Source organism: Sphaeramia orbicularis, chromosome 17, assembly GCF_902148855.1.
Source record: "Sphaeramia orbicularis chromosome 17, fSphaOr1.1, whole genome shotgun sequence".
In the NCBI taxonomy this organism is placed as follows: domain Eukaryota; kingdom Metazoa; phylum Chordata; class Actinopteri; order Kurtiformes; family Apogonidae; genus Sphaeramia; species Sphaeramia orbicularis.
Window position 1 is genome coordinate 28,989,921 of NC_043973.1, and position 27,744 is coordinate 29,017,664.

At 34.0% G+C, this 27,744-nt stretch overlaps 2 protein-coding genes across 2 annotated transcripts; both read right to left on the reverse strand.

Annotated features, from left to right (window-relative positions):
- Positions 1-911: 911 nt before the first annotated feature.
- On the reverse strand, positions 912-12,723 carry LOC115436902 (mucolipin-3-like). The gene is made up of 13 exons (XM_030159876.1): positions 12,613-12,723; positions 11,887-12,118; positions 11,627-11,794; positions 11,386-11,539; positions 10,510-10,573; positions 10,335-10,431; positions 10,146-10,245; positions 7,736-7,848; positions 6,892-7,041; positions 3,871-3,972; positions 3,671-3,793; positions 3,376-3,582; positions 912-2,432 (listed from the first exon to the last, which is right to left on the reverse strand). Exons 2-13 carry the CDS (start codon positions 12,112-12,114, stop codon positions 2,310-2,312), a joined length of 1,629 nt encoding a protein of 542 aa, XP_030015736.1. The 5' UTR covers positions 12,115-12,118; positions 12,613-12,723; the 3' UTR covers positions 912-2,309.
- A 2,011-nt stretch (positions 12,724-14,734) lies between these two features.
- Positions 14,735-17,818, reverse strand: bcl10 (BCL10 immune signaling adaptor). The gene is made up of 3 exons (XM_030159602.1): positions 17,549-17,818; positions 15,860-16,148; positions 14,735-15,754 (listed from the first exon to the last, which is right to left on the reverse strand). The coding sequence occupies exons 1-3, from the start codon at positions 17,597-17,599 to the stop codon at positions 15,354-15,356; spliced, it is 741 nt and encodes a 246-aa protein (XP_030015462.1). The 5' UTR covers positions 17,600-17,818; the 3' UTR covers positions 14,735-15,353.
- Between the last annotated feature and the right edge of the window lie 9,926 nt (positions 17,819-27,744).

A 27,744-nucleotide genomic window follows, 5' to 3' on the forward strand; every position in this document is an offset into this window, starting at 1 on the left:
ACGATCAAACTGAAAAACCAAAAGGATTTGCAGAAATGTACTTAAGAAATTAATTAAAATTAATTAATTAATTAATTAATAATAAAATAAAATGAAATGAAATGAAATGAAATGAAATGAAATGAAATAAAATAAAATAACACTGGTCTACGAGTAAAAAAAAACAAAAAAAAACCTCCAGAATAAAAGTAGTTATATTTTTCCAAGTTTGAGTCAGTAATTTAAAAAAAGTCAAAAATGCAGACTGGCTGTAGTCGTGTCAAAGTATTACATTCTGAGAATTGGAAAGGAAAGGAAAGGAAAGGAAAGGAAAGGAAAGGAAAGGAAAGGAAAGGAAAGGAAATTGACAGAATGTGTTTTACTCAAAAGAAATGTTTTTCTCCAAAACACTGCATGTTACATTACGTTCACTTTTCAGGTGGTTTACGGTGGTTTGAGTTTGAAGCAACTAAAAATATATCCTCTGACAAACAGGGATTTTATTTTATTTTATTTTATTTTAACCCAAAATATTTGTTGACAAGTAAACAATAATAAAATAAAATAAAATAAAATAAAATACAATAAAATAAAAAGTAACACTGGTCTACAAGTAAAAAAAACCCCTCCAGAATAAAAGTACTGAAACGTTTCCAAGTTTGAGTAAGTAATTAAAAAAAAAAAAAAAAAGTCAAAAATGCAGACTTGCTGTTGTCATGTCAAAATATTACATTCTGAGAACGGACACTATGCACAGCCTCACTACTTCCTGAACTTCAGGTGGGTCCTTTATTTCCTGTCTTTCATTACTGGACACACTGATTCATCCAGGTGTGTCTAATTAATCAGTGGTCACAACAAGAAGTAGCAGACACACCTGGATTAATACATGGTTTGAGTTTGAAGCAACTAAAAATACATCCTTTGACAAATAGCGTTTTTTTATTTTTATTTTCATTTTATTGCATTTTATCTTAACCCAAAATGTAACACTGCATGTTACATTACATTCACTTTTCAGGTTCTTTCTAGAGGAAGATTTATAAATCTATTGTATAAATGTTCATAAACCAATGTAATACTTAATTATACGCATTGAAAATATGAGCTAACCAACACTTTTGTCATTTGTTTTCCAATTCATCTTACTAAAGTGTATGAGATTTAGTACATTTAATGTCTGTTACAGATAACAATTTAAAAAAAAAAAGTTGTAGATCAGTGAAATCAGAATATGATTAGAAACAACCATCCAAATATACCTTCCTTACAATGTGCAGATTTTTCATTATTATATGTTTTTCAGTTGATTTCAAGGGCTTTGCTGGCATGAGTAATAGCAGTGAGGTGTAGAACATATCAAAGCATCATCATATAATAATTAAACCAAGGCATGAGATACTAAAAAACATACTGCAATGTTCAAAAATCCAAGGATTGCTGTTTTACTATAATAAACACACATATGCATTTCTCATTCTCTTTATTAAGATACACTCTGTACATATAGATCTATAAGTATGTACTGTAGTAAAAAAAAAAACTTTCAGGGAAAAATTAGCTTCTATAAGCCAAAGAGGTATACTATTTAGTGTGCTATCTCTTTGCATTTAGCATTTCTTTAACCCTTTTGTTCATAAATATGAGATTTATTGCATCATTTTTTGTATATTTTATACCAGGTTTCACTGAACACATATAAGATGTTTCTGTTTGTGCTGCTTCTTGTCATGGGGTCGGGAGTCACACTAAATTGTCACTTTAACCTTTAAAACTCATTTAGTTCAATTTTTTGTGTATCTATTATTAAGACATATAAAAATAATAGAAAGTAAATATCTATGATAATTTCATCCCTGCAAAAACAACACACCTAGACATGGCCTACGTTTTTTGTAAGCATTGTACTGTAATAACAAAAACAACACAACAACAGCAATACTACTACTACTACTACTACTACTACTACTACTACTACTACAATAATAATTATGAAAATAAAACATAATACATTCCAAATTCAATATTAAATCTACCATAATTAATACAGGTGTTTAATACTGTACTCCATTATATGTTAGAAGGCAAGATTTTGGTGTTATGATTTTTGGTTGTGTTTTTTTTCCACCATCTCTGACAAATATTTTTTATCAATAAAAGTTGCCCAGTTAATAAAAGTTAATATCAAGCCCTCTAAACAGTTGTTCTGATCTCTTATGATCTGAGTAGTGTTCAGTAAGACAACATCAAACTAAAAGGTCTTCAACGCAGGTGAAAGATGATATTTAGCACAGATCCGGTCTCTGGCTCACATACTTCATGTTTGCGTATCAACCAAAACAGCAGGATGGCGGCTCTTTATCAATCTGGTATCTTCCAGACTCAGGCTGGTCCCTGCACTCGGCTATGAAAGCCTGAAGCTGGGACACCGGAACCTTCTCCTGTTGATTATGCTACCAAAAAAAAAAAAAAAAAGAGCACAGTAATTAGGTGAGTCAACATTAAAAAAAACCCTTAAAAGTAAACTTCTCATCTATCTGTGACTTTAACCCTTTCATGCATAGTGGTCACTACAGTGGACAGCTATTCTACAATGTAATTTAACCTAAACGTCTACAACAGTACCTGCATAATATCTGCATGAGTGAATATAAAGGCTAGGAAATAAAATTATATTAATGTTTAACCCATAAAGACCCAGCGCTTTTTTTTTAATTTTTATTTTTTTATGGCTGTTCCCAAATTATTTTTTCCTCTCTATTTAACCTTTCTTAAGTATTTATCACCATTTATTATTATATTATCCTCTGCATTTAGCGTTTTTTCATTGTAAAGTCGGTATTTTCTTATACTTAATCTGTTGATCATGTTGATGTTCATTGAAGCTCAGAGTAAATTCAAAGGTTATTAAATCAGAAACAGCGAAAACAGAAAAAAAGTGACTTTTTCAGCAAATCTATTATTAATCAAATGTCTCCATCCACTATCATTGATCCAACTCCATGGGTTTTACTGGTGAATCAATGCTGTAGAAGATGAAGGTGTTTCCATGGTAACTACGGAGCCTCTGAACATCCAAATTGGTCATATCTGATGACCATGAAAAGATGACAAACTGTATTTTATAATAATTATTTACATTTTCATGGAGTTAAAAAAATGTCCTGCTGAGTGGACATTTTTTAACTCTTTGAAAAATAGGTTCAAAAAAATGTTTTAATTGCATTGTTTTTTTTCATGCCTAAAGAAGAATAAAAACACTCCAGAAAAAATTTTGACCTAGGTTCTCATAATTCATGCATGAAAGGGTTAAAAAAAAACATATCTGAACAACAAACTGGGTGGAATTTCTCAGTCTGTGTGTGCTTTAGAGTGGAGCAGGTGACTCAAACTCACCTTGATGGTCTCATATGTGTCAGTGATGAGAGCGATGAACAAGCTGAGCACCATGTAGATAAAGAGGGAGATGAAGGTGTAGAGGTAGAGTCTGCTGAACAGCCACACCATGTAGCTCTTGTCTCTCATCTTTAGAAAGGTGGCGTACATGTCATCACCGTTGATGAGGGAAAACAGACACTCTGTCACCTTGTCAAGTGTTCTGAACTGGAAATAAGGTTTTAATTATACACCAATTATAGTTGAAACGTGCGGATTCTTTGCGTGAAACTGATATTAATTATGGTCTATTTACTTTGTCGTGGTACGGACCGAGCACGATCCAACCACAGAAGCAGTAGCCGAGGTAGATCATAGCCGCACAACAGCAGAACCTGATCACATTTGGGAAAGCTGCCCTCAGGGTCAAGATTAAGATCTAGAAAGACAGAAGGGATTTTCTTATAACAGGTGGTGCCTGATGCAGTTAATAAAAAACATCATATCAGGTCTTACATTGTATTTCTTGAAGAAACCAAGGTAACGAATCACCCCAATCCAGACAAGCATTGTGGCTGTTCCCAACAAAATACTACACACATCATAATTTGTCAGGAACTGCAAAGTGAAAGAAAATAAAAAGGTTGTCATTCATCTAAACATGATTTAACCTCAATTGCAATGCTTTGTAAAAACAGAATGCAATGAATAGAAGTGTTGATGCCATTTATGACAAAAACACCTTTTTTTTTCTTAAAAAGGTACATTTTCTAATTTCAAACATTTGATATTTTTTCTATGTTCTATTGCAGGGGTGTCAAACTCATTTTCTTTCAGAGGCCATATTCAGCCCAATTTGATCTCCAGTGGGCCGGAACCAGTAACATAATAGCATAATAGCCTATAAATAATGACAGCTCCAACTTTTTAGTGCAGAAAACAACATTAAATGATGAAACTATTTCTATCCAAAACAAAAAAGATGTGAATAACTGGAAAAAACTGAAATTTCTGAAGAAAATAAGTACAATTTTATCAATATTATGCCTCAACTTATGATTTATATATGTGCATTACAGATCAGATCTACTGAGGCACAAAATAATTAAAATTGCACTTATTTTTCTTCAGACATTCCAGCTTGTTAATATTTGTTCAGGTTATTGACATTTTATTATTAAAGGATATCACAATTTAATATTCTTTGTAATAAATCAAAGAGAAAAAATCAGTGTTGCCATTATTTATAGGCATAATGTCATATTATTTTTCTCGCATTAAACCAAGAAGAAAATTTGGAGTCATTATTTCTAGGTTATGCTATTATTTTTGAGTTTGATGCTGTTGACTGTTAATATCTTCAGGGTAATTTTTGCATTTTGCACTTTGTAAATTCATCTCGCGGGCCAGATTGGAACCTTTGACGGGCCGGTTTAGGCCCCTGGGCCGCATGTTTGACACCTGTGTTCTATTGTGAATAAACTACAAGTTCATGAGATTACCAAATCATTGCATTGTGTTTTTATTTTTTTTATAATTCAAAATTTTTGTTTGCATTTTTAACATTTTTAAAAATAATACAGCAATGTCTATCCAACTGATGGACAAAACAAAACAAGACAAAACAAAGGAAAACAAAAACATAAGGACAGGCTATTCGACAGATATTAATAGACCTTTGCATGAGGAGAGCAGGCATCTATGTGTATTGCAGTACCATCCTTAATCTTTACAGGGTTGGGTCAAATTCCCCACATATATATTTACTGAAACCATCCCAGTGTTTGTTAACCGTGACACTTGTTGTGCTCAGTTTCTCCAGCATCTTCTCATATGCAGCTGTTTCTGTTATTTGAATCTTCCACATATTCAGTGAGGGAGTGTGAGATTCCTTCCAACACCTCAAAATCATTCTGGCACAGGTCATCATGCTGGTTTTAATAATTCTAAATAAAAATGCATCCAAATGTGGAAATTCTGTTCAGTCCCCCAGTAGACATAGTCTTGGAGACCTGGGTAGCTCAGATTTCAAATATCTACTCACGTTGTTGAGGACATCCCTCCACAGGGGGGAGACCATGCCACACTCCCACAGAGCATGTATGTATGTACCACGCTCTTTCTTACATTTCCAACATAAAAGACTTTCGATCGGGCCCATTCTATTAAGTCTTGTTGGAGTGTAATAATATCTATGAATTATTTTATACTGAACAAGCATTGTGTTTTTATGTACATTTTACACAACATCTGGTCTTTTATTTTTTTAAACTGGGGAAATTTCATAAATGTTTGGGAAGGAATGCTTCTCGGACCAAAAAAGAGTTTGTTCGAGGTGCTCTTTGGAAAAAGGGATTCAAAAAGTATTTATCATACTGGAAGAAAAATCCAAGGCACTCTCTTTAACCCTTTCATGCATAGTGGTCACTCCAGTGGGCAGTTATTCTCCAGCTGTTCTCTTGTATATTCATGGTGTTTTTTGTTTTAGTTCCATATCAGCCAACACAATGGACACTCATGCACCATCCAAAACGCTGCAGTTCATACAATTATTGTAACTTTGCGGCTCATGATAAACCTGATCTGCAGTGACATGTTTTAGTGTAAATCAACTGCTAATTGTTATTAGACTGTAATTAAGAAACTTTTTTTTTTTTTGTGCATATCCTCCTGAGACCCAGCAATGCATTTTGTCCTCTGTAGGGGACAAAAGTTTAGCAGTTTTGCTTAAAAAATACTGTGCATTGCAATGGACATTCATTTAAAAAAATCAATCAATAAATAAAAATAATTTTAAAAATATATCTGAAAAAAACTGTTGCATTATGCAGTTTCCAATCAAGACAATTTTTTAATGTAAAAAAGCTAAAACTGTCAAATTCCTGGGTCTCAAGAGGATATTATCTCCATGAAATGAGTAATAACTAATATTAGAGTATGATAAAATGTGACAAAACAGTAGCAATTTAGCAATTAGCTGCATTAAAAATATTTTTTTATTTCATAGTTTTCACACAGTTTATCACTTTCTGATGATGATTTTTAAATAAATGTTTCTTTGCTTCAAAAATTAAACGCATGGTGTCCAGCTGAGTGGACATTTTTGTAACTCCATGGAAAATAGGTTCATTAAATAAATAAATAAATAAATTGCATTGTTTTTTTCATGCCTAGAGAGGAACAAAAACACTCAAGAAAAAAATATTGACTGAGGTTCTCATAATTCATGCATGAAAGGGTTAAACATTAAAATGCCTTCATTACCATGGCATGGCCATATCTAGACCTAGCCTTCCTGATGAATGCTTGAAGCCGAAACGCGTTGAAGTGTTTTTTAGGTCTAGATATGACCATGCCATGGTAATAAAGGCATTTTAATGTTTAAAGAGAGTGCCTTGGATTTTCTTCCAGTGGGAAAATTCTATATTGTTATAATTGTGAATAATGGATGTTAACTGTCATAAATTAGTTTCCTATTATAGATCAACTTCTCTACAGAAGCTAATTAAACCTGTTGAAGCTTCATGAAACACATACCTTTGATTGTATTCCAATTTTAAGGGCTGACCCAGCAATAGTCAGGGTGTCACTGACAATTATAAGAATATACCAGCCGTTAATAAACTCCATGCGATCCGACCAGCTCACAACTTTTTTGTAGTAGGCATGAAAGAATATATTAAACTCCTGAAACAGAAAAATGCACTGCAGTTACACATCTGAACTGAGTTAAAGCAGACACAGACAATTATGGATAAACAGCAAATCATTTAATCAGCTTAAGAAAGGTACTTTTTAAACCATAAAGACCCAAACATCCACCAGAGACCAAATATCTACTGATCTAAACTGTTTAATAACTGTTGATCCACTAATCCTATCAATGCATGTGAACAATTGGTATAAAATACAGTTTGTCATCTTTTCATGGTCATCAGATATGACCTATTTGGATGTTCAGAGGCTCTGTAGTGAACGTGAAAACACCGTCATCTTCTACAACATTGATTCACCAGTAAAACCCATGGAGTTGGATCAGTGGCAGTGGACTTGGTTTATGTTCAGTTAATGATATATTTTGATGTCGTTTTTTTTTTTTTTTTTTTTTTCCATTTTTCTCTGTTTTTTGACAACAACCCCTAACTTCAATCTGAGCTTTTGTGAACATCGATATGATCAGTAAATTAAATATTGGAAAATATCTGATTTTTACTGGAAAAATGCAAAATACAGAGGATTATTTTATAATAGATGACGACAAATCACTTAATAAATGTTAAATATAGAGGAAAAAATCATTTGGGAAGTACCACAAAGACAGCACTGGGTATTTATGGGTTAATGTCCTTCATATTATGTTCTCTTGTGTAACAGAACTTACAAACTGAAGTTGGACACCATTGATGACAGATCGTGTGCAGAGGATGAGAGAGGTGAAGCAGGCGAGGATAACCACAGAGTCAAACAGCAGCAGGGGGTAATCGATCTTCCCCGCTATCACAGACAAAGGCTTAAGTTAACTGCACTATTTCAGTTCTTCCTGTAACTATAGCTGAGACAGTGTTGTTAGCAGTTGTAGTCAAACAGAGTTTGGTGTTGTATATTAACAAAGTAATAACACATCAAGTATGTTTTAGGAGAAGTTGTACTTATTCTTTATTATGTTTATCTTCACTTTTACTTCACTACACTTCCAAACTCAATTGCATATTTCTATATACATTTTTAAAGCATAGTATTGTTACTTGTCACAAAAACTAAACAAGTGGTGCCAGGCACAACAAACGCATGTATTGTAGCTTATTTTGGCTTCAATCCAGCTGATGTCCTCATGTCTATGCATGTGCTGATGTCAGCATATCAGTTGCCTGTATACATGTGCCAAGTTTGAGGTAAATTGAAACAAAATTGATGTTTTTATACAGATTTGAAATTTCACTCATTATAAGTAAATGGGAGAATAAAAATGAATTTTAAAAAAATCATAAAAAATTTGAACTTTGACCTACTTTTCCCCAAAATGTAACCACATCTATTCTGCATCACTGGCAACCTATAAAGATAATTTGATATGAATTCAACCAATAGTTTTGCTGCTACAGACATGTGAAATTCCACCCATTATAACTAAATGGGGAAAAAAAAGATTTGAAAAATTCATAAAAAATATTAACTTTGACCTATTGTTCCCAAAATGTAATCAGATCTATTCTGGGTCACTGGCAATCTATAAACCCAATTTTGTATGAATTCAACCAATAGTTTTGCTGCTACAGACATGTGAAATTCCACCCATTATAACTAAATGGGGAAAAAAAAGATTTGAAAAATTCATAAAAAATATTAACTTTGACCTATTGTTCCCAAAATGTAATCAGATCTATTCTGGGTCACTGGCAATCTATAAACCCAATTTTGTATGAATTCAACCAATAGTTTTGCTGCTAGAGTGTTAACAGACAAACAAACAAACAAACACACTGAACCAACAACAATGCCCCTTGCCTCCCCTTTGGGGGGTAACTAAAGGAAATGTAATGTTTTCACTGCTGAGATTACTAAATCAGGAAGCTGATTTGTCATTGGACCTAACTGCGTAATGCGCATGTGCAAACGACAGTCCACACTCAACCTGTCGGTGATCTGTAGATGTGAGCAGCAGCATTATATTCCAAACTCTGACTCCCTTTGGTTGTTATTAACATTTACTTGCATTTTTGCTTTCATTACTTGAGTACATTTAATTCTAGATCACTTGATATACTTAAGTACAGTAAATACTAGGTCAGGGCTGTCAAACTAATTTTGGTTCAGGGGCCATATTCAGCCCAATTTGATCTCAGTTGGGCCAGACCAGTAAAATAATGACTTAATAACCTATAAATAATGACAAAACCAAGTTTTTCTTTTTGTTTTAATACAATATAACCCCCAATTAAATTATGAAAATATTTACATTTTACAAAAAAGATGTGAATAACCTGAAAAAACAGAAATCTCATTTGAAAAATTAGTGCAATTTTAACAATATTATGCCTCGACTTATTATTTATATATGTACATTTACACACAATGTTACATAAACATTTGGTAACAGACAGAATATTGTTAAAATTTTGGAGTTTGGAAATAAAATTTGAACAATTTCTACAATATTACATCTCTTATTATTAACACAACTACAAATCACAGTGGATCCATAAATGTACAAAACATTTAGTAACAGGCAGAATATTGTTCAAATTGCACATTTCAGGTTGTTCATCTTTTTTTTAATTTATGTATTTATTTGTATTTTATTGTGAAAGACTAGTTTTGTAAATGTAAATATTTTCACAGTATCATGTTATTTTTTTCACTTACATTTTTTCCACATAATTTTTCACAAAGAAAATTTGTAGTTGTCATTATTTATGGGTTATTGTGTTGTTATTTTTACTGTAGATCACATTGGTCTGTATGTGGAACCTGAACCAAAATGATTTGGACAACCTTGACTGTTCAGGTTCATTTTTGCACTTTCATCCTGTGTGCCGGAATGGAACCTTCGGCGGGCCAGATTTGGCCCCCGGGACGCATGTTTGACACCTGTGTAGTAAGTAGCTAAAGACTTTAACTTGAGTAGCACTGGTGACTTAAACATCTACCAAAGTAATTTTTTTGGTAGGGTCAAGTGTGACTTTGCAGTACTTTATACAACACTGATAGAGTTAGGGCTTGTGCTACTGTGCTCTCAGCTGACATTTGACAAAAAACTTTCCAACTGAAAATATGAGGAGGTAAAAACTTACAGCTGCCTTCAATATTCCAGTCTCTGCATTCATAAATCGTCACATTGTTTTCGACGTCCACCTTTATCTTTCCGCTGTGTGCATGGTTATCGAAGATGATCTGCGGACGAGCAAATTAACAGAGTTAGGTCAGAGAAAAGTTATTTACAGGTAATTAAAGAGCAGATTTTCTTCTAACTTGCCACTAACTGTTATATGGAAGTCATAACAGTCTGGTAGCTCATGGTGCCGTACAGTCTGCAGATTGATGGTTTTCAGGGTGAGGTAGATGTTCACTGATAGCAGCCTAGATGCACAAACACATGTTAGCAGACAGGACTCTTATCACCTGACCTGAAACCAGTATTTTCAGTTAGTTAGTCACCTCTTGAAATCTAAAGAGAAGTTCATGTTGTCCAATGTCTGCATAGGGTGTATGGAAATGCAATCTGCCGGAGGGAAATAGAGTCAGAGGCAGTTATTTATCTCCCACAGAAAAGATTTATGGTTTATTTCTGTGGATAAGTGTGTTCCTGCAAACAGTACAAGCTTCCTCTTTTTAATGGAAATTCACATTGTGATTATTTCCCATTTGTGGCCTGATTCATTTTCCTTAACCCATAAATACCCAAACAGCCACCAGCGACCAAAACTGTCAACTAATGTAAAATGTTTAATACCTGTTAATCCATTAATCCTGTAAATGCATGCAAATAATTGATGTAAAATACAGTTTGTCATCTTTTCATGGTCATCCGATATGACCCATTTGGACATTCAGAGGTTTCATAGTTACTGAGGAAACACCATCATCTTCTACAACATTGATTCACCAGTAAAACCCATGGAGTTTGATAAATGACAGTGGAGGGAGACATTTGGTTTATGTTTAGTTTATATATGTTGTTGAAAAAGTCATGCTTTCTTAATATTTCTCTGTTTCTAATATTATGACAGTTAACTTTAAAATGAGCTTTTATGAACATCTACATAATCAGTGAATTAAATGTAGGAAAATACCTGATTTTTATTGAAAAAACACAAAATACAGAGGATAATATTTTAATAAATGGTGATTAATCACTTAAGAAAGGTTAAATATAGAGATTTGGGAACTGCCATAAAAGTTGTACTGGGTCTTTATGAGTTAAATAGCAATTCAGCAATCAAGAAAAAATACACTCTCTATATACATGTGATAGACAGACCATTACTTCTTAGAGATACATGTCATGTTTTTCTTTATGCAGTAATTGTGTACCTTCATCAATGTGTGGGTCAATGTTAAAGGTCTCATTGCCTGGATCGATGCAGCTGTTTCTGTAAAACACCTGACAGACTGACAGAGGCGTGCTCACACCTTTGAGTTTCTCATATGCAAGGTTGCCCACAGTCAGATTTTGGAGATTGATGTACTGAAAATAAAAACAAATATTGAGAAAAGTAAGTTATTGCAATTTTCCATTACATTTTGGATTATTTGGAACCAACACGTGCAGTACCCTGTTGATGATGAAGTAGATGTGGTCATATACGTCTGTTTTTGTGTATAATGCGTAGTTTCCCTGTCTTTGATCCTTATATCCTTTGAGGAACAGATGTCTGAATGTCATCAGATTTTCATCTTTGAAGGTGACCATCATTTCGTTGCTGAGGCCGAAGGAAACTAACTGGAGGAGGAAAGGCAGGAACACCACACCAGTGCATGTGAGACTAATGTATTTACCATCTGTGACCACAAAATAACTACTTTGAAGATTACCTGGGCTGTGATGATTGCAATCTTTAATATTTGCAGCATTAGTTTCCATGGTTTGCGACCCCTGGCTTTGTATTTCTCACAGGGGTTCATGAAGAAGTACTTGAGTCTCCGTCTAAACTCTTCCACCATCTTGGACTCCAGGTTCTGAGTGTGAGCGCTCCATCTGCAGTGTCCATTCAGCCTCCTCTCCTCTGACCTCGCAGCCATAATGGGCTCGGATTCCTCCATAGCACTGAACAAATGCAACTGTTTAATCCGAGTCAAGCTCTACAGATGCTCTTCTCCATACTCTGGGGTAAGGTTCGATATACTGAACTTGAAATTTACTGTTAACAGGGTGAAGGTTCAACCATTCCAGTCATTCTGATGTTTATCAAACTGGTTCTCCTGCTTGAACTCACTGTTGTCCCTCATTTCTGTTTCTTTACAGCAATATTTCGGATATAGATTAATACAAAATAGACTGTACTCCTACAAATGGATGTAAAGAGGCCAATTTTAGTGCAAACATAATCTTTTACAGCAGATTTAGTTCTAACAGCTCCCACAGAGACATACAATCTGATAAAAAAATACCACTTAATGTTATGACTACACTAAAACTGTAGTATACATTAAACGTCACAATGTTATATAGTGATAATACACATTAAAAAAGCTCCAAAATAAAGAGGAAAGGTTATTAAAAGTATAAAAAAGAGATCGTAATAATGCTAAATGAATTACCTGTTAACACCTGCTGTGTCCACAGGAGCTGCTGCCACTGAACAAATGCCTACTTCTGTGGCTCGTCTGTGTTTTAAAGAGCAGACAGTGCAGTCACCACAGCAGCCCTCGCACCAGTGCACGAGTGACTGTCATTCTTATGTGTCATTGTGAGCTTTTCCAGTTTTTCCAAAACAAAAATAGAGCCTGTGGTTAAAAGCATCTCTGCAAACAGCATGTGAAGTTTTATTTCACCAGTGGTCACTAATATGATGAGATCTGTATAAAAATCTGACACTCAAGTTTCTGTCTCTAACAGACAACATAAAGAACATAAATTGGTGATATTCCCTTTGTACGACCTCCCCATTCCAGATTAAATCACTTCACATATAAAGCATACTTCATGGTGCAATATTACATGTATAGAAATGCACACAATGGGTGATGAGGAAAATCCACATAGAAAACTTTAGAACATGAAAAGGGAATGTTTTATATTAAGATCACATTGTTAGAATTGTTAGAATTAGACTACGTAGTGATGAAAACATATTGACTGCAGATCCCTGAAATCCCTTTTTAGCTGCAGCCGCCTGGGGCCCAATGATGATGGGATCTGAGATGGACCCCCACATGTGCTCCCACCCTACTGCATCTTTACAGACTGGAACTACATCTGCAAATGGACGTCCATCAGTCCTGGTGCATCTACAGCCTGTCCGTTCATGGGAAAGGATCTCTCCTTCACTGTAGTTCTCCCTGAGGTTTCTCTTTTCCCACTGGGTTTTTGGAGCTTTTCCTTACAGAGAAGGAGGGTCTAAGGATGGGGGATGCCTGGGACATTAATCCATTTCCTTCATCTACTGTTTATTTGTGTGTTGTTTGTTTTCATATCCAACTAATTCTGTAAAAACTTGTTAGGCAACCTTGTTGTGATATAGGGTTCTACAAGTAAAACTGAACTGAAAAGATTGCTTTATATATATATAGTATAGTATATATAGTATATGTATATATAGTGTCATGGTCAGATGTTTTGGAGTAGGGATGTAATGATTACCAGTATAACGATAAACTGCGGTAAAATTGCAGATGGTTAGTATTTCCATTTAATTCAATTATCATGATAACTGTGTTTGATTACCACACTTTTCCAGAGAAAACACCTGTGTAAAGATCTGCTTTTATGTCAAATGTTTGAGTATAGTTTTAATCTATTACAATTTTAATTTTATATACCTAATATTTGGAATCAATATTCACTTTTAAAGTCTTTGAAAAGGTTTGTTAAGTATCTTTGTGTTATTTATGCAATAAAGTATATACATTTTTCAAATCGGATTTTTTTTTTTTTTTTTTGTGTTTTCTGGCCTTTCATGTTGATATAGTAGGTTAAAGTGAAAAAAATAACAGGCAGGTGACATAGATCAAGTTGTGCTGAAAAAAAAAGACACCAAACATGGGTATAGTAAATATTTCTTTATATAGTATACAAAGGCAAAGTCAAAAGTACTGAAAAATGGACAAAATAGGCTCAGACCACTAAGGGTTAATATTTGAACGCTTCCGCCAAGAGAAAGTGCATTGTGCCTATTATTACCTCCGCCAAGGAGGTTATGTTTTTGCCAGGGTTTGTTTGTTTGTTTGTCTGTTTGTTTGTCTGTCCGTTAGTGTGCAACATAACTCAAAAAGTTATGGACAGATTTGGATGAAATTTTCAGGGTTTGTTGGAAATGGGATAAGGAAGAAATGATTAAATTTTGGTGGTGATCGGGGGTGGGGGGGCCCACGGGGGGGGCCACTGATCAGCCTTGGCGGAGGTCTGCGCTCTCCAAGTGCTTCTAGTTTTATTAGTTTTTTGTTGTTTTCAAAATACAACTTAGTTAAATTATTTCAGTGTGTGTATTAGTACTTTTTGAACATTTTGAGCACAATTTCAACAACACCGCGATAACAATGATAACCGTGATAATTTTGGTCACAATAACCGTGATATGAAATTTTCATACTGTTACATCCCTATTTGGGAGTACACAAATTTGGCTTTTAAACACTGCGCTGCTTAGATTTATCTCATAGATATTTTTCCATGTTTTGTTTTGTTGTGCTGAAGTGCATTAAAGAACAATTATAAGAATTTTAGAACTCTCAAAGACTTTTATTGGCAAATAAATCACATTGATGGAAATATTTAAATTGTGCCACTGCCAATACTTTTACCCACAACTGTACATACACATATGTTCTGCACTATATGTAGCTGTGTAGTAGCCATGTTTTCACAGTATACACGAAAGTTCATCAGGAAATCAAAAGGTCAGAAAAAATGAGTCACAGTTTGTCAGTTTTGGAAGCAAAACCTCAAATCTGACCAAAATGTTTCCATAGTAATGTATATCAGAATAACATGAAGCTTCATCAGATTTTATTGTTTTTCTGTATCATCTTTGACCAGTTTTTTGTTTTTAAATCAAAAATTCAATAATTTGAAGTGTATTTACTTTAAACAAAAGTACAAAGAAAGGTACCAAAAGTATGATATTGTATTGAAATTCTATGAAAATGAATCCAGCTAAACTGATAACAGTGTAATTTCACTGCTGATGGGTACATATTTAGAGGTAACATGTATTATATAAGTTGTGTACAATAAACTGTCTAATAAAAGTGTAGCAGAAGCACCAATCAGAGTATAAAACAGAAGTGTGAGTGTTGGGAAATGTGTTGTCCCACTATTGTCCTGTTGTTGAGAAGTAAAGCTAAAAGATGCTCTTGGATGAGTTTGGAGTGAGAGAACGTGACCGAAGGGGCTGGAAGTTTGTGTCCCCTCCGCTGCTGGTGCCCCCCGGTGACCCAGTATCCACATTAGAGGACGGTTCCACCTGCACCTCGTCTGGCAGCGCAGGGGCCCCCGGGTCTCCAGGCCTGGGAAGACTGGAGGAGGTTGTGGAAGAAACCTCAGCGAGGCTAGCAACACCCACCGAGGACAGGTCTCCACCTCTCTGCAACGACGGCAGATTGACTACATCTGAAGTGGAGGGGCTCCTTTCTCCGTCGGGATGGAAAACCATGGTGGAGTCGTTTGAGAAAGTGCTTAAGGGGGTGCTGGTTGTTCCTGAAGAGCTGAAATTGCTCTCAGATGAGGAACTGGAAGCACCAGCTAAGAGAGACAAACACAAAAGTAGAAAACATGGGATGTTATGCAACTTTCCATCCAGAGGTCAGTCAAAACACAACAGACTGCATCGTGACTCGTCCTACTAACCTCTGAGGGACTCAATCTTCTCATTTTTGGCTTTCTGCACCTCATCTGTGAGCTTAGCGACGATGAAGTTTTGGTTGCGCATCTCTCGGATGGAGTCGATTAGGACGTCCAGGCCTCGGGGGTTCTCAGCCAGGATGTCCAACAACATGCCCGTCCTCTTAGTCTGCGTGGTCCTGCAACTGATTTCCTCTGCATCATCCCGGGTCAGGATCCTTCGAGAGCGCAGGTAGTCCAGGTGGCGTTCGGCTCTGATTTTCTCACAGAGGTAGGGACGCATTCGGTTCAGCACCTGGACAGGAGACAAGGACAGAGATCATGTGAGTGTAAAGGTCAAAACAAAAAACCTGCACATACTTGAGAACACAGCAGGTACGTTTAGAACCCCAGAGTCTGCAGGTTACCTGAAGTTAGTGGATTGGACTGGTGTGTTAACCTGGCTGTTCCACTAAAAAAATGCTAAACACATTAGAGTACAAAGAATAGTAGAGGCTATATATGGTCTAGATCAGGGGTGTCAAACATGCGGCCCAGGGGCCAAATGCGGCCCCCCAAAGGGTCCGGTTCGGCCCCTGGGATGTTTTTTCCAAGTGCAAAAATTCCACAGTGTTGAATTAAGCAAAAAAAAATTTAGCTTGAATTGAGGAAAAAATCTTGAATGAAGCCAAAAAAAAAATCTTCAATTAAGTAAAAAAAAAAAATCTTGATTTAAGCCAAAAAAAAAAAAAAACAACTTTTAAGTAAAAAAAAAAATCTTGAATTAAGTCAAAAAATCTTCAATTAAGTTAAAAAAAAAAAAAAATCTTGAATTAAGCCAAAAAAAAAATCTTCAATTAAGTTTAAAAAAAAAATCTTCAATTAAGTAAAAAAAATCTTGAATTAAGCAAAAAACAAAAAAAAAAACTTCAATTAAATAAAAAAAATCTTGAATTAAGCAAAAAAAATCTAGAATTAACAACTTAATTTTTTTCTTTTGTTTTAGTGCAAAAATAACATTAAATTATGAAAATATTTACATGTACAAACTATCTTGCAACAATAAAATGTGAATAACCTGAACAAATATGAACAACCTGAAATGTCTAAAGAAAATTCAGCACAATTTTAACTATTTTTCTGCCTGTTCCTCAGTGTTTGGTGTCTTTGTAGATCTGATCCATAATGCACATGGACAAATGATACATTGAGGAATAATATTGTTAAAATTGCACTAAATGTTCTTACATTTTTTAATTTAAATTTCTCTCTCTTTTTTTTTTTTTGATAGTTTATAAAAAAAATAAGTATTTTCATAATTTAATGTTTTGGGTTTTTTTGTTTGTTTGTTTGTTTGTTTTTTTAGACTAAAACATTAGTCATTAGTCATTAGACTAAAACAAACATAAAAGACAAAAATTTGGAGTTGTCATTATTTATAGGTTATGATGTTATTATTTTTCTGCAGATCAAATGTAGCTGAATATGGAACTGAACTAAAATGAGTTTGACAGCCTTGGTTTAGATATTAAATTAAGGTGAGGAGTGGGTGTAAATGAAGGTAAATACAGGGTGTGGTGAGTATTTCCTCTTTTCCTAAGGCCTTTAAAACCAACATGAGCCTTAAAACCTTGTACTGACCACCAAACATGTCTGTATTTATCAGAAATGTGGCTAATTTTAAATTTATATTCCCTAAAACAGTTATATACTCACGTCTTTTTTAATCTCTGCCATTTCATCTGGAGTGAGGTGAGGAACATCCATCCTGTTCACACTCAAAAGTCACAATCCAGGTGTTTCCACAAAAAACTAACGACAATAAAAACTTTATACAGTATTTATAACTTATCTACTACATTAATAAATAACCTGGAAGAGTCGGAGAGTAATATTCTTCATTATTTTTGCTGTTAAATCGGTGCCTAACCCGTCCATTCAATATTTGTGTTGCACGAGCCTGAAAAATAAAAGTGGCCGGACTTCCTGGTTCTGTACTTTTACGTCATCATCCGAGGAGAAGTGAAGATTATGTCCGTATATGTCAACAAAATGTGTAGTTTCTATCCGGCCACAGTGTATCCCAAGATAACATCCTAAAAACTAACACTGAACGTTCCTTAAAGTGAGTTCATTTACTTGAATTGTTGTGTTTGTGGTCGAACACAGGTGAACTGCTTTTCTTACGATGAACACAAGATGGCGCCGTTGGAGCGTCTGTAACACACCATAGACACCTGCAGGACTTTATTACACTGGTTTACTGTTTAACTCAGGGATGTCAGACTCATTTTAGTTCAGTTCCACATTCAGCTAAATTTGATCTGCAGAAAAATAATAACATAATAACCTATAAATGACTACTCCAAATTTTTGTCTTTGTTTTAGTGTTAAAAAATAAATAAATAAATAAATAAATAAATAAATAAATAAATAAATATATATATAAAATTATGAAAATACTTACTTTTATAAACTATCAAAAAAAAAAGGATGAAATTTAAATTTAAAAATGTAAGAAAATTTAGTGCAATTTTAACAATATTATTCCTCAACTTATCATTTTCTCCATGTGCATTATGGATCAGATCTACAAAGACACTAAACACTGAGGAACAGGAAGAAAAATTGTTAAAATTGTGCTTAATTTTCCTTAGACATTTCAGGTTGTTCATATTTGTTCAGATTACTTTCATTTCATTGTTACAGGATAGTTTGTAAATGTAAATATTTTCATGATTTAATGTTATTTTATGCACTAAAAGGAAAAAAAAAAAAAAGTTGTTATTTCTAGATTTTTTTTTTTTTTTTTTTTTTTTTTTTGCTTAATTCAAGATTTTTTTCACTTAATTGATTTTTTTTTATTTTTTTTTTTTACTTAACTGAATATTTTTTTGGCTTAATTCAATATTTTTTTTTAATTAATTGAAGATTTTTTTTTTTTTTTTTTTGGCTTAATTGAAGATTTTTTTTTTTTACTTAATTGAAGATTTGTTTTTGGCTTATTTCAAGATTTTTTGCTAAATTTGAGATTTTTTTTTTTTTTTGCTTAATTGAAGATTTTTTTTTTTTTTGCTTAATTCAAGATTTATTTTTTTTGCTTAATTCAAGATTTGTTTTTGGCTTAATTCAAGATCTTTTGCTAAATTTGAGATTTTTTTGGCTTAATTCACAATTTTTTTTCACTTAATTGAAGATTTTTTTTGGCTTAATTCAAGATTTTTTTTTACTTAATTGAAGATTTGTTTTTGGCTTAATTCAAGATTTTTTGCTAAATTTGTGATTTTTTTTTTGCTTAATTCAAGATTTTTTTTACTTAACTGAAGATATTTTTTGTCTTAAATTAAGATTTTTTTTACATAATTGAAGATGTGTTTTTGGCTTAATTCAAGATTTTTTTTGCTAAATTTGACTCTTTTTTTTTTTGGCTGAATTCAAGATTTTTTTTTTTTACTTAATTGAAGATTTTTTTTTTTTTGGCTTAATTCAAGATTTTTTTTTTTTTTTAAACTTAATTCAAGATTTTTTTTTTAACTTAATTGAAGATTTTTTTTTTTTTTTTTTAATTTTTTTTGGCTTAATTCAAGATCTTTTTTTTTTTTTTTACTTAATTGAAGATTTTTTTGGGCTTAATTCAAGATTTTTTTTTTTTTTTTACTTAATTGAAGATTTTTTTGGGCTTAATTCAAGATTTTTTTCCTTAATTCAAGCTAAATTTTCTTTTTGCTTAATTCAGTTCAAGACTGGAATTTTTGCACTTGGCAAAAACATTCCAGGGGCCGAACTGGATCCCTTTGCGGGCCGCATTTGGCCCCTGGGCCGCATGTTTTACATCCCTGGTTAAACCCTTTCATGCATAGTGGTCACTACAGTGGACAGTTATTCTATAGATTTTCTCTTGTGTATTCATGAGTTTTGTTGTTTTAATTGCAGATCAGCCAATACAGAGGACGCTTATGCACCATCCCATACACAGCAGTTCATACGTTACTGTAATTTTACTGTTCTTTTTTTTTTTTTAATCATTTTTTAAAATTCATTTTCATTGTGCATCTCCAAAAGTATAATAATATAAAAGTATATATAAGTATAGTAATATAAGAAAAAACAAAGAAATTCAAATTTTATGATACAAGATTTTGTGACACACAAATTGTCTGATAAAGTTTTAAAGTGAAACTATTAACTTCTTTGTAATCCTTACTTCGTTTAACTCCCAGTGTACTTTTGTCTTCTCTCCAACATAAGCAGATGTCCAACCATCCAGAATAACTGAAAACACCTGCATGGGTGTGTGAGGACATTTTGACTTGTTAAAGCAGAAAACATACAGGTCTAATTGGACTCATCCAAAATGTTTGCATCCTTTTAGGGTACACCAGTTTCATCTATTGGATTTGTGCACAGTGGTTCACTGGAATGGCCTTCTGGGGAAACTAAATGGAACAGAGCCATGGTTAATGTTAATGTCAGTAACACCTGGGTTTTACCTGTATTTGCATCCAACATTTCTGCTGTGAAAAAGGTCTATAGGTAAAAAAAAAAAAAAACCCAAAAAATTGCTGCTGTAAGAAGCATTATCACCCAGAGAAACAGGACATTTATAGTACTCTTCATTTATCATTATGATGGTCTGTCACAGTTTGTAGTACCAGTAGCTAAACAAGGTGGAGCTGTTTTTTTAATAATCAGTTTGGATTTGTTTAACCCATAAAGACCCAGTGGTGCTTTTGTGGCAGTTCCCAAATTAATTTTTCTTTATATTTAACCTTTCTTATTTGATTTATTGCCATTTATTGTAATATAATCCTCTTTTTTTTAGTTTTTGCAGTATAAACCATGTATTTTCCTGTATTTCATTTACTGATCATGTAGATGTTCATAAAGCTCAAAGTAAATTCAAAGTTTAATATATCAAAACAGAGAAAATTGAACAAAAAGTGATTTTTTTTTTTTTTTTTTGCAAAATATATCAACTGAATGTCAAAACAAATGTCTCCATCCACTGTTGCTGATCCAACTCCATGGGTTTACTGGTGAATCAATGTTTTAGAAGATGATGGTGTTTCCACGGTAACTACGGAGCCTCTGAACGTCCAAATGGGTCATATCTGATGACCATGAAAACACGACAAACTGCATTTTACACTAATTATTTACATGTATTGATAAGATTTCTGGATCAACAGGTAATAAAAAGTTTACATCAGTAGATGGTTTTGATCATCAGTGGCTGTTTGGGTTTTTATGGGTTAAATAATGCATTGTATTTTATCCACTACTGTCCATAAAGTAGGATTTTTTTTTTTTCAGACACATTCCTCCATTTATTCCTATTTATACACATCAGCAACACCTGCCAAGAATAAATCACATTGTCAAAATCATTTCATGAAAAGGTACAAATATTTTAGTCCAACTTAATGGCAACAGTGTACATAAACCTATGTATATATGTAGTAACATATCATCATATACCCTGAAAACAGCCAACCAGTACCCTTACCATTTGTTTTCCGTTTTATTTTATTTAAATATTTCAGATTTTGAAACATTTTTTGTCAGAAACACATCATTTTTCAAAATATCGACCAGTGTAAAGGACAACAAATTGATCTACTGCAGTGCTGTACTTGACTAAATTGCATTAATAACTTGGTTTTTGTAACGGCTATAGCATATTTAATAATCCTGAAGAATTTACCAGAGATACATTAAGCTGCCATTTGTGATTTCGAGTGTTTTATTTCCATTCGATGTTAACTGGTCATATTTAAAATCAGATTTCCTTTAGTTTAATATGAGCTAGTGTTAAATAGAATAGAATAGAATAGAATAGAATAGAATAGAATAGAATCGAATAGAATAGAATAGAATAGAATAGAATAGAATAGAATAGAATAGAAGCTTTATTTTTCATTGCATAATAAATACAACGAAATTGCACATGCCCCCTACATAAAAAAAAAAAAACACAATAACATTCACACTACATTCTTCTCACTCATAAATACATTCAATAAGCACAACACACACACCAAAACACATCAGTATTAAAATACTACTATATAGAAGTGCAATTATATAAAAAAGTGTATTTTTTAAATACAGATACGTGAACATTTGTGTTGCTCTTTTAACCTGCTATCTATGAAATCAAACAGTATCTAGTGCAAAGTGTGTCTGTAACAGCACAAAGAAGAGGAAAAAAAAAAACATAACTCAGTTAAAAAAAAAAAAAATGTAATGGTTTACCACATGCATTTATTTCTGTCTAATTATGATATGACACAAAACTCTCTAGGGATGGGTGCTCCCTACAGAGGTTATTGTCAGACTTGTTTCGTCATGTCCTGCTATGTAATATGCATCATGTTGCTAAAAAAAACACCATGTCTGTAGTCGTGCTATTACTATAAATCTGACTATTCTCCTTAGAAGCCATTTCGTGTCATGAAAATGATTTGAAACAGGGGAACTCCTATGACCGGACAGAGCTGCTGTAACATCTCAGCTATTTGTGGAGGAGAAGAACAGCAAAAGAGATGCCATTTAAATGTCAGGTGTTGAAAGGTCAGTGTTGAGGTGGATTAGCCTCCTCACGCCATGTCAAATATTTGATCACTGGCGTCAGATCATCTGCAGAAAATGACAATACATGCCCATTTTTGTTCACGGCAGCTGCATGAGCGTTTGTGCCTGTCAAACCGCTCAATGCAGCGGTCTGGAAATAATGCTGAACCTGCACGACCCTGCTGCGCCGAGCTTTACGAGTGGCCCCTGCAGGGTCCGAGACACAAAGAAGGATAAAGCTGTTTATAGAAATGATGTAATGAACTGGATTTGTAATCATATCCACACAGCTTGTCTCCTGTGCTTTTTACATTGTGTGTGATTGAGGAGCTATCGCTGTTTTGCCGTCACTGTCTTTATGCTCCACAGGTTCCAACCAGACCAATCGTCACCCATGTTCCCTCTGCAACTAAGGAAATATCATCCCTGTGCACATATGGACACGTAATCAAATCAAACTAAATGAACTGATTTGATTTAGCTGCTCTGACGTATTGCGTAAGCAGATAACAATGATGAAAGCCCTGTCTGCCCGACGGAACAATCTCCAGGATGGGCAATTACATGTTGCATAACATCCCTCAGAAAGTAAATAAATCCAACCCACAGGGTCTTGGCATGAGCAGCAAGATGAAACTAAACACTCCACATACGGACAGATGTGAGTTTTTTATGCCTGTTAAAGGTATGGTTGTATATTTTAGTAAACATGTCGTGTTGCAGTGGTTGGCACTGGCACCTCACAGCAAGAAGGTTGAGGGTTTGATTCCAGCAGTGGCCGGTGTTGAGTTTACATGTTCTCAGCATGTCAGCAGAAGTTTCTTCTACCATCCAAAACATGCACTAAGACACAGGTGTCAAACATGCAGCCCGGGGGCCAAATCCGGCCCGCCAAAGGGTCCAATCCAGCCCCTGGGAAGAATTTTTGAAGTACAAAAATTACACTGAAGAAATTAACAATTTTGTCAAAATCATTTTAATTCAGGTTCCTCATACAGATGCATACATACCAATTAGTTCTCAAGTGGATCAGACCAGTAAAATATTATCATAATATCCTATAAATAATGTCTACAGCAAATTTTTTCTTTGTTTTGGTGTAAAAAAGTAGAATTACATGAAAATGTTTACATTAACAAACTATACTTTTACAAAAAATTTGAATAACCTGAAGAAATATGAACAACCTGAAACGTCTTAAGAAAAGTAAATGCAATTTTACCAATATTCTGTTTTTAAATGTTATGTGTATTTGTAGGTAAGTTATAATGTGCACGTGTAAATGATAAACAGGCATAATATCTTTTAAATTGCACTTTTTAAAAAAAAAAAAAGACATTTCAAATTGTTCCCATTATTCAGATTTTTAGGAAACTTTGTAGATGTAAACATTATCATAATTTAATTTAACTTTTTTTCACTGTTGTTACTTACTGGTCTGGCCCACTTGAGATCATATTGGGCTGAATTTGGCCCCTGAACTAAAATGAGTTTGACACCTATGCACGAAGAGGTTAACTGGTTATTCTAAATCACCCAGAGGTGTGAATGTGACAGTGAATGGTTGTATGTTTGTATACGTCGGACATGTGATGAACTGGTGACAGGTCCAGGGTGAATCCTGCCGTTGAGCATTATCAGCTGAGATGAGCTCCAGCACCTCCAGAACCCTCATGAGGATTAGAACATGAATGAGTTACAGACAGAACAAAGACGTGATTGGTCTAAATAAGGGGTGTCAAACATTCGGTCTGGGGGCCAAAACTGGCCCGCCAAAGGTTCCAATCCGGCCTGTAGGATGAATTTGTAAAAATTACACTTCAGATATTCACAATCAAGGATGTCGAACTCGTTTTAGTTCAGTTTCCACATACAGACCAATGTGATCTCAACTAAAATAATAGCATAATAACCTATAAATAATGACTCCAAATTTTCTTAGTTTATTGTGAAAAACATACTATTACATTACACCTATAAATAATGACAACTCCATATTTTTCTCTTTGTTTTAGTGTAAAAACTTATATTAAATTATGAAAATATTAACATTTACAAACTATCCTTTAACAATAAAATGTGAAAAACCTGAAATTTTGTAAGTAAAATTTTAACATTATATTTCCTGTTATTAAATATTTTGTGCCTTTGTAGGTCCAATCTGTAATATGCATGTTTAAATGGTAAGTTGAGGTGTAATATTGTTAAAATTTCACTTATTTTTCTCAAGAAATCTCAGTTTTTTTCAGGTTATTCACATCGTTTTTGTTTGGATAGTTTGTAAATGTACATATTTTCATAATTTAATTTTGATTGCACTAAAACAGAGAGAAAAATTTGGAGTCGTCATTATTTACAAGTTATTATGCTATTGTTTTACTGGTCCGGCCCACTGGAGATCAATTTGGGCTTAATGTGGCCCCTGAGCTAAAGTGAGTTTGAAACCCCTGGTCTAAATACTTGTAGAAGGGGAGACTTACATACCCCCACCACAGCCCCATATTCCTTTCATTCAATCAGATAGTTTTTGTTTCAGTGTACAACTCCAGTTCCAAAAAGACTGCACATCTGTACAATGGCAAATGGTAACTTGCTTGTTCTAGAAAGAGATTCCTACGTCAAATGTCATTGGAATAGACACTTGTCACTCAAACATGTCTGACCAATGGGGAAGCAAAAAAAAAAAAACAAAACTTCAAAACTTTTTTCACCTAGAGGAAAAAGTGTTTGAATGCAAAAACAAAGTTGGAAACCCCCAATAATTCCTTTGAACAGTTTTTTCTTTGATAGAAAACATTTATTTCTTTTGGTTGAAGTTAAGTTGTTTTTATTGAAAGTATTTTTTTTTTATTGAAGTGAAGGGGTTTTTTTGAAAATATTTTTGGGATTGATATTTTTGGGATTGAATAATAAAGGCACAAATGTCCTACCCAAATACAAAAGAGATGAGTTCAATCAAAAAAATTATTTTCAATCAAATACTAACTCACTTCAATAAAAAACCTTCTCAATCAAACAAAAAAGTGCTCAAATGCAATTTTTTGGGTCTCTATTTTTTTTTTTTTTTTTTTTTTTTTTTTTTTTTTCTTTTTTTCTTTGACTGAAAAGGGTTTTTTGATTGAAAATATTTTTGGGGGGTTAAAGCAACTTTTTTTTGATTGAATAATGAAGAACCAAATCTACCTTCATACTCATCATCCCCTCTTACAGTCTGTAAACCTCTGGGGATGAGGAGACCAGTGGCTTGAGTTTTAGTGGAGAAATGTCCCATTCTTGTCTGATACAGGACTGCACTTGTTCAACAGCCCTGGATCTTTATTGTTATATTTGTTGACAGCTTTTTTTGCAGATTGGTGAACTTCTACCCATCTTTATTTTTGAGACTGTCTGTCTAAGATGCTCTTCTTACACCCAAATATATCACAGAGCCAGTGGCAATTAACATTCCTCCAGGTTTTTTTTTTTTTTTTTTTTTTTTTTTTTTTAATTTTAAATTTTAGTACCATTTACATTTTGGGCTTTTTCTTTACCCTGTTGCAACTATTTGGAGACGTGTTGCTGCCATCAAACTCAACATTACCTTACATGATGCATTTTCTCAGTTTACCCCAAAAAGACCCAAACATCCACCGTCGACCAAAAGCATCTACTGATCTAAACTGTCAGTCCACTAATCCTATCAATACATGTACAGAACTGGTGTAAAATACAGTTTGTCATCTTTTCATGGTCATCAGATATGACCCATTTGGATGTTCAGAAGCGCCGTAGTTACCATGGAAACATGTCATCTTCTACAACATTGATTCAGCAGTAAAACCCATGGAGTTGGCTCAATGACAGTGGATGGAAACACTGGGTTTATGTTCAGTTAATGCTACATTTTACTGAAAAAGTCAACTTTTCTTCAGTTTTTCCAGTTTTGACACAATAACCTTTGACTTTACTCTGAGCCTTTATAAACATCTTCATAATCAGTCAATTAAACATGGGGAAATGGATGATTTTCACCAGTAAAAAATGCTAAATTCAGAGGATAATGTTATAATAAATGGTGATAAATCACTTAGGAAAGGTTAAATAGAGAGAAAAATGTATTTTGGAACTGCCACAAATGTAGCAGTGGGTCCTTATGGGTTAAACATTTGATATGCTTTGTTTTGTAAAGAAAATCTGTATTTTTGATTTGCAATCACCTCATTCTGTTTTTATGTAGTGTTTTCTGCTTTTGTTTTGGAACTCTGTTGTAGATGTGGTTAAAACAACTGTTTCTTACTTGTGTCTGCTACATAATATGCAGTGTGTTCATCCTTGGCCCGTGCCCTGGTCTTCCATCATGTTCTATGTAATCATGCTGAATGACAAACCAACAAACAGATGTGAATGAAACAACCTCTGGTCATAAACAAGCTTTTTTGTGCATTTTATTTCTACGCAAAGAGAAATGGAAAAGTTGAGGGTTTAATAGTAAGTTTAGATTTTTTTTAAATTTTATAAACTTACATGAATTCTGACATCTAAAACGACTTGCTCCCCTGTTGGAGTTAGACTTTGTGTTTTAGGAACAGAAACAGCTGCTTGAGTGTAACATTGTCAAGCTGGTCAGTTTAACATCATATCTGGTGCAAGCGTAATACTTTCCAAGTCATCCAGCTGCTTGTTATATATCTGACATTTTTTTCTTACCTAACATGGTTCTGCAAATTCTTTATATTACAGCTTTGGGGGAAAAGTTTCCACTCCAAACCACAACAGTCAGCAATTTCCAGGCATCTGTGAATGCACCGAGCTCACGCTTGTTCGCCCTTCATCTGCCTGAGCTGGCAGACGGTCAAAATGGCCCTTGTAACCTCAAGTTAGATAAGACGACGGCTTTGCCAGTCTGCCCCGCTCAGCCTCTTGTTCTCACAGGTTATAATGAAAGGAAAGGCATTTTTCCCTGATAATTCTTATTGTTCTTTGATGTGGATAGGACTGGGAGAGGATGCTTTTTATCCTGGCAGCGATTTCAAAGAGACCTGCAATGTTCATCCTGAGTGGAATGTTGCTTCAGGCATCGCTCAAGTTTTCTTTTTCTTCTTCATCTTCTTCTTTTTTTTTTTTTTTTTTTTTTTTTTGTGGGTGGTGTTTCTCATTCTGGATGCTCTCGTTCAGCCCGAACAAAGGATTCCAAGGTCTCAGGCATTCCAGGAGGCTCTTGTCACCTTTCTGAAAATATTGAAGGCAAACAAACTGTAATCCATCTACGCCCTCATAGGTGACTGACAGGAATTTCATCTGTGACTTTTAGCACTCGCAAGGGTCGACCTTATTACAAACAGTGATCACAGACAACGTGC